Raw genomic sequence first — 11,088 nt, forward strand, 5'->3', positions numbered from 1 at the left:
ACGGACTGTGGGGCAGATGGTACAAGCAGGAAAGCTGTAACCCACCTGGAACCCAAGCTGCGCGGGGAAGGGAGAATAAGACAAGAAAAGAAAGCTTTGTTCTGTGTGGAAGAGAACAAGCCGAATGCCCAGCACCATAGAGATGGCGGCCGCCCAGGACACAGTGACCCACAGCAGCAGCCCTGGGAGACCGAGAGGGTACCGGCACGGCAGCAGCCTTGCCCAAAGGAAGCAGATGTGTTTACTGGGTTTGCCATGGCTTTAGGGAAGGGGACCACTTCTTGACACACACAACACAAACATGCAGGGAACCTGGCTTTGCTGATTCAGGGGCTAAACCTGCTGGGCAGGATCTGGTAATGTTGGAGGTGGGGGCGGGTCAGGGGCAGAACGAGCTGCCCTGACCCATGGAGTGCTTCTGTGCCCACGGGCTCTTCCTTTCCTGGCAAAGTGCAGGGACCTCAGATGGAGAGTGTGGAGGTGTCTCCGGATGGATGGAGTGACCTCGGTCGTGCCAAGTGCCCTCAGCATTTGCCCTATCACCCCCGCGGGTAGTTGATGGCAGGCTCCACTGTCCCCTTCCAGGGTCCCACCAAAGGTAGTGGGGATATGGAAGAAAGGAGGTTGCTCCAAAGGGAGCAGCGGCCAACCCTCTCACTCTGTCAGGAAGTAGCGCCGGGGATCCCAAGGCAGAGAGAAGGAGGGCTGGAAGCAGATTTCCCCGTGGCTTCGCAGGAGGGACAGAACTACACAGGGTAGGTGCTGGGCAAGCGGCAACCTTTGTGCAATAAATGCGCCCCGATGCGTGGTAGAGCTCCCCCACCCGCTCCACCCCGGTCCCCATCCCCACGTCGGGATGCGCAGACAAACGAAAAGGCCGGGGTTACTGACCTTTCTTTCCAGCCTGGCAGTCAAGGAAAAGACATTAAGAAGAGATTTCTCTGTGCCGGGCACGGTGCTGCCTGCTCCACGGGTGTTGTCTCTTTCAGTCCTCTCAACATTCCATCCTAATTCCACGAACTCCCCCGCTGTGCCCCTCCCTTCCTCCCACCCCCGCCCCCAGCCCCTTCTTGAAGTTTATTCTGAGCACTGCAGCCCCTCTCTATCCCTGCCTCCTGTGAGCACAGATAAGCCGGCATTTGTCAGGGAACAGAAGTCCCAGTCAGCTGGCGTTTATCGTGCTTTTTTTGTCCTTCTCTCAGTGCAGACTGTAAACTCAAGGACAAGGACCATGACTCTTTTCTGCCAATCAAAGCACACAACTTTATTGATGATACACACAGATGCGGACTTGGGTGGAAGAGGTTAAGTCGGTACAATAGACAGAAGAGCAGTGCACTTTTTTGATGAATAGGTTCACTATCCATCAGGCGCGTGTAGAAGAAAGAGTAAACGAAAAATAATTCAACCTAAGCTGCAACAAATGCATTTTCAGCTCAAGCTGCGATATGCGTCTGGTCTCTGCAAAGCGGTCCTGCTTGGACAGGGAGACCACCACAGGCAACAATAGCTGTAATTTGATGTTCTTTGTCCACAGCAGGCAGCTGAAGTGATCCCCTCACCACATGAAGGAGGCTGCAAGGGAGGAATTTACAGTGCCAACATTGCCTGCAGACTGCACAACCAACAAGTTACTCAAAGCTCTGTGGGAGCCCCTGCCTGGCCAATAAGAGTGTGGTCCTGGATTGAGCCCTGGAACTTTCACCCAATGAGGTGGTGATTGGCTAAGGCTGGATCTTCAGTAGCACCCTCTGCAGATTCTTTGACATCTGCAAACCAAGCGCGTTGTGGGTGGATTCCGTCCCATTGTGTTCCAGAGGGCCGTTTATGGGGCAGGGGTTTCCGGGAGAATCTCTCTGTTTCCTTTTCTGATAAAGAGGGACATGAATGAGAAGAGCATCTGGGCACCGACTAACTCCCCCGCCAAGACTGGCTTTTCAGACAAACCCATCAGTGGTTTCAAAACCTGAACCTTAGCATATCCACTTCCCTCTGATATCAAAGGAAACTTCAAGTCTGAAACGGACTTGGCAAGCATGTTATTAATAACTGTCATGCTTATTAACAAATTTAATCCGGCCTGCTGCAGAAATGAGTTGCTGCAACGTGACACAGTCTCCTGACACACTTCATTGATGTACATCTTAATCTGGCCCTCACTTTCAATGCTGGCATTTAAGTTATCCGTGGCACACAAAGCCTCTCTAACAGTGGGGTCTGGTGTGGGGCCCGTGTTTCTAACCATTGAGAGACTGGCCAAATGGCTATTGATAGCCTGGCTAAATGGAAAGCCCGCATCCTTGGGCTCAGCAAACAACAGTTTTCCCTGAATGAAAAGACACTTGGAGAGGTCCAGAACACAACTACCTTTTTTAAAGTTTTGAGCATATCCAGCATTTTTAAAATTTTCATTGGGGAATAGGTGATTCATTTTTATTTGTATGGTTTGCTTTTGGAGAGGCTGTGAGTTCTTACTGCCCATGATTTTGTCAGATTAATCCCCAGGGCTTGGCTCATCCTCAACTCTTGACTGCAGATCATGGGCCTTACCTTTCTTCCCCACTGTCTGCAGCTCCCCCGCTATTTTTGTCTTTTCTTGTTTGGATGTGCCTCCTTCTGATAAGTGGATGAACAGTGTGTCAACTTCTAGACCAGATTTCCATATCATCTTTCACATATTCGTCAGTCAGTATATACCCCACATCTAATGCAAGTCACAGATGGGCCTCACTCTTTAAAAGGTGATCTAGTTGTGGCATTTTAGGAAGGAGATTGTTACACATTCTTTTCCTGGACACAATCAATCTAATTGCCATCCAACATGGACCTAGCAGCCATGCAAACACATAGAGCTTTTAGATGAGTCTCCCCAAAGAGACATGTCAACGCACAGGTTACAAGGGTATCAGTATCTCTATTTGCGGATTTAAGGTCTTAATTTTCAAATATTCCTCCTCTGGGGTTTTACCTCCCTCAAGCTCAGAGGTGCAGCATTTATCTTTTTCCAGCACCAATGTAAGAGGAGAAAAGAACAAAGGCTGTGAGAGGGAGAAGCTAAATTGCCTCTGGACTCTGTAGTCTGCCTCAGACACCTCGTTTCTACCCCTTATCTCCAGCATATCACACTGTGTGGGGCAATTTCTTTCCTCCCTTACTTAGATTACTGTCTACAGCTAGACAGAGAAAAGAGAATAGAGATTGGCAAATGCACTCAAAGTTTCAGGTGCATCCACTCCAGAGTGAGGAATGTAACTTTCCAAAGTCTCCCATTTAGGTCTCAGGCACACCCATCTTCCCCACCCTGGCTTCCTGCCACTTTATCCCTTGCCCTTCTCCCATGAATGCCCACTTTTCTGCTGTACCTCACCTCACTCCCCTTTCTGCCCTATAGATTTTGACACTGCTTTCCCAGAGCCATAAAGGATTGGGATTAAGGGTTTTCTGAAAACAAGACAGGAGTAGAAGGGCAAGTTCCAGTTTAGCACTTGTGTGTACCACCCTCTTGTGACTGGTTCTAGCTCCACATTTCCTTGAAGGAATACACTCTTGCTTCAGTCTCTACCAAATAACCTGTAATTTTCTTCTTCCTTTTTCTTGGGTTGCACTGCCCCCTACAGACAGACAAACAAACCAGTATCTATCAGTAGGGTCGGCGAACACAGCACTGGGTGATAGGCCACAGTTCCTACCTTTTACTGATTCTGGACTCTATCTGTCAAACATTTCTCATCTCTCACTCTCAGCTCCCCAACACCAGCTCTCCCCCTAATCCTATGCACCATTTAGAGAACTAAAATAAGCTGGTGGGTGGGGCGAGAGTATAGGGGAAGATGACTCTGTCCCAATCCTGACCCTAAGACTTCCTAGGCAATCCTCATTCTCACACCAACCTGCACATAACCAGAGCAGTTTCTTCTTTCTTCACTCATCTACAAAGATGCCTCTCTGAGGTCAACAGCAGAGAGCTGATGGCTGGATCAAAAAGACTTGACTTTACCACAGATCTTGGTCACCTGAGATATATGTCACTAATGAGCCATGGTTGTCACCAGTAGTGATGCAAGAGTGTGCCTCCCTCTCTCTCTTCCCCCCAGCACACCAGACCTGTCACTCATTTTTTTCTTCGCCAATCCTGGAATCCAAAAGAAAATGCATTACCCTTTTGTGGGAATTTGTTTTTCTCTGATTTCCAGAGGCAAAACTTATTCTGATACTTTCTTATCTTCTCCTGGAGCGACTGTCTCTTTGTATTTATAATTCTTTATCTTCATCCTAGAATACTGGGCAATAGCCCATCTCTTTACTTCCCCTCCCCTCAGCAACTAATATCTATCATCTTGCTTAGATCCATGAAAAAGCAGATTTCATAAAACAAGAATGGAGAACTAAATATTTTTAATTATATTTTTCTTGCCTCTGCTCACTCTTCTTGGAAATAATGACCTTTTAAAAATACTTTTACGCCTTTGTATGTATAAGGAGTTTTCTGGAGTGATACTTGCTAGAATGACACCACTGGTTATTTCAGAGAATAGTATTTAAGGCAATACCCACTCTAGCTGAAATGTCAAGTGTTAAGGTCAGTGGGACATGGAAATTAACAGAGCTGTCTCTTGGACAAGACTACCTAGTTTTCCCAACAGAGCCCCATAAGATAGCATTTGCCTTGCTGAGTTCACTATACTCCAGGCTCTACCCCCTAATTTTGTTTTCAGAGTAAAAATATGCACAATTTATGACATTACACCCAAGAGAAATGCATGCATATATTTACCAAACTACATGTATAAGAATGCTCATAGCAGCACTATTCATAATAGTCCCAAGTTGGAAACAATCTAAATATCCATCATCAACAGAATGGATGCATATAATACAGTACATACATAAATGGCAATGAATACTCTACATGCAACAGTATGGATTATTCTCACAGACAACGTTAGCAAAAAAATAGACACAAAATAATATATACTGTATGATTCTGCTTACCTAAAGTTTTTTTAAAATTCAAAACGATCTATATTTTTACAAGTCAGAATAGTGGTTACCCTTGGGATGCATTAGTGAGTAGATGTGGGCTTAGAGGGAGCTTCCAGTGTGTGGTTCATGTTTATTTCTTGCTCCCTTTGTGATAATGTACTGAGCTGATCACTTGTGCAATTTTCTGTATATACGATATACTTCAACAAAAGTTTACTTAAAGATCTCAATAGTGAGTTAGACAAATGAGAGGTGGAGTGGCCAAGATGGCCAATTAGAAGCAGCTAGGGTGGATGGTTCTCATGGATAGGAATGGAAGGGGTGAGTAAATACAGCACCTTCAACTGAAATATCCAGGTACTTGCATTGAGACTAATCAAGGAAACAACTTGACCCACAAAGGTCAAGAAAAGCAAAGTGGGATGATGGCCCACCCAGGAGCGACACGAAGCCAAGGGAAGCTCCCCCTCCTAGGAAAGCAGTGAGTAAATGTACAGCCCCAGAATCCCATGCCTCTCCCACTGATCTTTGCAACCCTTGGATCAGAAGATCCCCTCATGAACCCACTCCACCAAGACCTTCAGTCTGACACACAGAGCTATGCAGAGTCTTGAAAGAGCAGCCATTCAGACACATGTGGAGACCAGGGAGCTTTAAATACTCTGGCTCTGGGCTTCCCAGCAAAAGTAACTGCAACTCCAGCAAAGTAGGAGATTAGAACTCCTACTACCCCTAGGAAAGAGGCTGAAACCAGGGGGCTGAGCAGGGAAGGTCTGCAGGTTCCATGTCCATGGCACTTCACAGGATAAAACCCACTGGCTTGGAATTCCAGCCAGTCACCAGTAGCAGTGTGGCGCCTACCTGGGATGGAGCACCCACGGGGAAGGGCGTGCTTCCATCTTTGTTGTTTGGGTGACTTAGCCATTCCAGCCTGTGGGCTTTGGAGAGTCCAAACTGACCAGGGGCAGAAGGGATCCCCCAGCACAGCACAGCTGCTCTACCAAAACATGGCCAGACTGTTTCTTTCCCCCAATCCGTTCCTCCTCAATGGTGGGGGACCTCCCAACTGGGCCTTCAGCAACCCCTGCTGGTGTTCTCTGGCCAAGAAAGATTTGAAAACTCCCTGGGACAAAACTCCCAAAGGGATGAGTGGGCCACCATCTTTGTTGTTGAACATCTCAGCAGTTCTAGTCTTCAAGCTTTGGTGTGTCTGAGGCTACCAGGGGCAGAAGTGGTACACTAGCACAGCACAGCAGCCTCCGAAAACATGGCCAGACTGCTTTCTTAAGTCAGTCCCCAAACTTGCTCTTTATCACCAGGTAGAGCCACCCAACCAGGGTCTTCAGCTACCCCCACCAGTGTTCTCTGTCTGACAGAGGTTTCAGGCCTCCCTGGGACAGAGCTTCCAGGACAAAAGGAAGGCCACCATCTTTGCTGTTCAGGTGACTCAGCCATTCCAGCCTTCAGCCTTCAGAGATGACCAGGGGCTAAAGTGTGCCCCTAGCCCAGCACAGCTGCTCAACAAAAACATGGCCAGACTACATTTTTAAGCAGGTCCCCAATCCTGTTCCTCCTGAATGGAAGGGACCTCCCATCCAGGGTCACCAGTCACCTCCCACAGGTGCATTTGGGCCAGCAACAGGTTTGTACCTCCCTAGGATGGAGCTCTCTGATAAAGGAGCAGGCTTCCACTTTTGCTGTTTCACAACCTTCACTGGTGACAGCTTCAGGTACTGGAAAATCTGAGGTGAATAGGGACTGGAGTGGGCCCCCAGCATACTGCAGCAGGCCTACAGAAAAGTGGCCAGACTGTTAAAAGAAAAAAAATCCAAAAGTCAGAAATCTAAAAGACTGAAGGCAGATAAGCCCACAAAGACAAGAAGTAATCAATGCAAGAAGGCTGAAAACTCAAAAAGCTAGCATGCCTTCTTTCCTCCAAATGACCACATCACCTATCCAGCAAGGGTGAGGAAACAGGTTGAGGCTGAGATGGCTGAAATGACAGAAGTAGAATTCAGAATATGGATAGGAATGAAGTTCGCTGAGCTAAAAGGGTGTGTCATAACCCAATGCAAGGAAGCTAAAAATCATGGTAGAACATTGCAGGAGATGACTGGGTGCAGTGGCTTATGCCTGTGATCTCAGCACTTTGGGAGGCCAAGACAGGTGGATGACTTGAGGTCAGGAGTTAAGACCAACCTGGCCAACATAGCAAAACCCTGTCTCTACTAAAAACACAAAAATTAGCTGGGCATGGTGGTGTGCACCTGTAGTCCCAGCTATTCAGGAGGCTGAGGCAGGAGAATTGCTTGAATTCAGGAGGTGGAGGTTGCAGTGAGCTGAGACCATGCCACTGCACTCCAGCCTTGGCAACAGAGCAAGACACTGTCTCAAAAAATAAAAAATGGGCCAGACACTGTGGCTCACACCTGTAATCCCAGCACTTTGGCAGGCAGAGGCAGGTGAATCACCTGAGGTCAGGAATTCTAACTAGCCTGACCAACATGGTGAAACCCTGTCTCTACTAAATACCAAAAATTAGCTGGGCATGGTGGCACATGCCTGTAATCCCAGCTACTTGGGAGGCTGAGGCAGGAGAATCTCTTGAACCTGGGAGGTGGAGGTTGCAATGAGCTGAGATTTCACCATTGCCCTCCAGCCTGGGCAACAAGAGTGAAATTTCATCAAAAAGCAAAACAAAGAAAACCAGAACTTGACAGAATAAAAAAACATATATAGGCAATATAGAAAAGAACATAATCAACTTGGTAGTGCTGAAAAACATACTACAAGAATTTCATAATCAAATCACAAGTATTAACAGCAGAATAGATCAAGCAGAGGAAAGAATCTCAGAGCTTGAAGACTGCCTTGCAGAAATAAGACAGGCAGACAAGAATAGAGGGAAAAAAAGAATGAAAACAAATTAACAAAACCTCTGAGAAATGTGGGATTATGTAAAGAGACTGAATCTACAACTGATTGGTGTGCCTGAAAGAGATAGGGAGAATAGAACCAACTTGGAAAAGACATTTCAGGATATCATCCATGAGAACATCTTCAACCTAGCTAAAAAGGCCAAAATTCAAATTCAGGAAATGCACAGAACCCCAGTAAGATGCTCCATGAGAAGATCATCTGCAAGACACATAATCATCTAATTCTCCAAGGTTGAAAGGATAGAAAAAATGTTAAAGGCAACAGGTGAGAAAGGCCACGTCACCTACAAACAGAAGCACATCATATTAACAGCAGACCTCTCAGCCAAAACTCTACAAGCCAGAAGAGATTGGGGGCCAATAATTAGCATTCTTAAAGAAAAGAAATTCCAACCCAAAATTTAACATACATCCAAACTAAGCTTCATAAGCAAAGGAGAAATAAGATCCTTTTCAGACAAGCAAATGCTGAGGAAATTTGTTACAACCAGACCTGCCTTACAAGAGCTCCTGAAGGAAGTATTAAATATGGAAAGGAAAGACTGTTACTAGTGACTACAAAAACACAATGAAGCACACAGACTAGTGACACTATAAAGCAACCACACAAATAAGTCTGCAAAATAACCATATAATAGCACAATGACAGGATCAAATCCATACATATCACTACTAACTTTGAATGGAAATGGGCTGAATGCCCCACTTGAAAGGCACAGAGTGGCGAGCTGGATAAAAAAGCAAGACCCAATGGTATGCTGTCTTCAAGAGTCCCATCTCACATGTAATGACACTCATAAGCTCAAAATAAAGGAATGGAGGAAAATATACTAAGCAAATGGAAAACAGAAAAAGGCAGGGGTTTCAATTCTAGTTTCTGACAAAACAGATTTTAAACCAACAAAAGTTTAAAAAAAGACAAAGAAGGGCAATACATAATGGTACAAGGTTGAAGTCAACAAGAGGATCTAACTAACATAAATATATATGCATCCAACACTGGATCACTTCGATTCATAAAGCAAGTTCTTAGAGAACTTCAAAGAGACTTAGACTCCCACACAATAATAATGGGAGATTCTAACACCCCACTGACAGTATTAGATCATCGGGACAGAAAATTAACAAAGATATTCAGCACCTGAACTCAGCACCAGATCAAATGGACCTGATAGATATCTACAGAATGCTCTACCCAGAAATAATAAAATACACATTTTTCTCATCACCACTTGGCACTTACTCTAAGATTGATCACATAGTTTTAAGTAAAACACTCCTCAACAAATGCAAAAGAACTGAAATTGTAACAAACAGCCTCTCGGACCACAGCACAATCAAATTAGAAATCAAGACTAAGAAATTCATTCAAAACTATATGATTACATGGAAATTGAATAACCTGCTCTTGAGTGACTTTTGGGTAAATCATGAAATTAAGGCAGAAATCAAGAAGTTCTTTGAAACTAATGAGAACAAAAAGACAATGTGCCAGAATCTCTGGGACACAGCTAAGGCAGTGTTAAGAAGGAAATTTATAGCACTAAATGCCCACATCAAAAAGATAGGAAGATCTCAAATTAACAACCTAACTTAACAACTAAAAGAACTAGAGAACCAAGAGCAAACAAATCCCAAACCCAGCAAAAGACAAGAAATAACCAAAATCAGAGCTGAACTGAAGGACATAGAGACACACACACACACGCGCACACACACACACAAAACATTCAAAAGATCAACAAATCCAAGAGCTGTTTTTTTAAAAAAAAAACATAATAAAATACATAGACTGCTAGCTAGACTAATAAAGAAGAAAAGAGAGACGATTCAAATAAACATAATCAGAAACAACAAAGAAGATATTACCATTGACCCCACAGAAATACAAATAATTGTCAGAGAATATTATGAACACCTCTATGCACATAAACTAGAAAATATGGAAGAAATGGAAACATTTCTGGACACATACACCTTTCCAAGACTGAACCAGGAAGAAATTGAATCCCTGAACAGATGAGTAATGAGTCTACCAAACCAAAAAATCCAGGACCAGATGGATTCACAGCTGAATTCTACAGTATGTACAAAGAAGAGCTAGTGCCATTCCTACTAAAACTATTCCAAAAAATTAAAGAGGAGAGACTTCTCTCTAATTCATTCTAGGAGGCCACCATCATCCTGATGCTGAAACCTGGCAGACACACACACACACACACACACACACAAAAACACACTTTTGCATTTTTTTTCTTTTTGGATATTCATGCTGATATCCTTGATAAACATTGATGCAAAACTCCTCAACAAAATACTGGCAAACTGAATCCAGCAGCACATCAAAAAGCTTACCCACCACAATCAAGTAGGTTTTATTCCTGGGATGTAATGTGGGTTCAATATACACAAATTAACAAATGTGATGTATCACATAAACAGAACTAAAGACAAGAAACAAATGATTATCTCAATACAAGCAGAAAAGCCTTTCTATAAAATCCAACATCCATTCATGTTAAAAACTCTCAACAAACTAGGTATTGAAGGAACATACGTCAAAATAATTAGAGCCATCTATGACAAACCTATAGCCAACATCATACTTAATGGACAAAAGCTGGAAGCGTTCCCCTTGAAAACTGGCACAAGACCAGGATGCCCTCTCTCGCCACTCCTATTCAACGTAGTATTGAAAGCCCCGGCCAGAGCCACCAGGCAAGGGAAAGAAATAAAGGGCACACAAATAGGAAGAGAGGAAGTCAAACTATCCCTGTTTGTGGATGACATGATTCTATATCTAGAAAACCCTATAGCTTCAGCCCAAAATCTCCCTGATCTGATAAACAACTTCAGCAAAATTTTAGGATAGAAAATCAATGTGCAAAAATCAATAGCATTCGTATACACCAACAGCAGTCAAACCAACAGCCAAATCACGAATGAACTCCCATTCACAATTGCCATGAAAAGAATAAAATACCCAGGAATACAACTAACTAGAAAGGTAAAAGATCTCTACAAGGAGAATGGAGAACTACAAACCACTGCTCAAAGAAATCAGAGATGACACAAACAAGTGGAAAACATTCCATGCTCATGAATAGGAAAAATCAATATTGTTAAAATGGCCACACTGCCCAAAGCAATTTATAGATTCAATGCT

General features: G+C 44.1%; 1 protein-coding gene across 1 annotated transcript; it reads right to left on the reverse strand.

The window, feature by feature from the left end:
* Nucleotides 1–1,236: 1,236 nt before the first annotated feature.
* On the reverse strand, nucleotides 1,237–2,482 carry LOC103232367 (protein ARMCX6-like). Its single transcript, XM_007992303.3, has one exon. The coding sequence runs from the start codon at nucleotides 2,480–2,482 to the stop codon at nucleotides 1,826–1,828; it is 657 nt and encodes a 218-aa protein (XP_007990494.1). The 3' UTR covers nucleotides 1,237–1,825.
* Nucleotides 2,483–11,088: the final 8,606 nt, after the last annotated feature.

The sequence above is a fragment of the Chlorocebus sabaeus genome, chromosome X, assembly GCF_047675955.1.
Source record: "Chlorocebus sabaeus isolate Y175 chromosome X, mChlSab1.0.hap1, whole genome shotgun sequence".
Classification (NCBI taxonomy): domain Eukaryota; kingdom Metazoa; phylum Chordata; class Mammalia; order Primates; family Cercopithecidae; genus Chlorocebus; species Chlorocebus sabaeus.

What these genes read in the sequence shown, in the direction of transcription:
- LOC103232367 (XM_007992303.3), bottom strand. Translation starts at nt 2,482, where the DNA reads ATGGGCAGTAAGAACTCACAGCCTCTCCAAAAGCAAACCATACAAATA.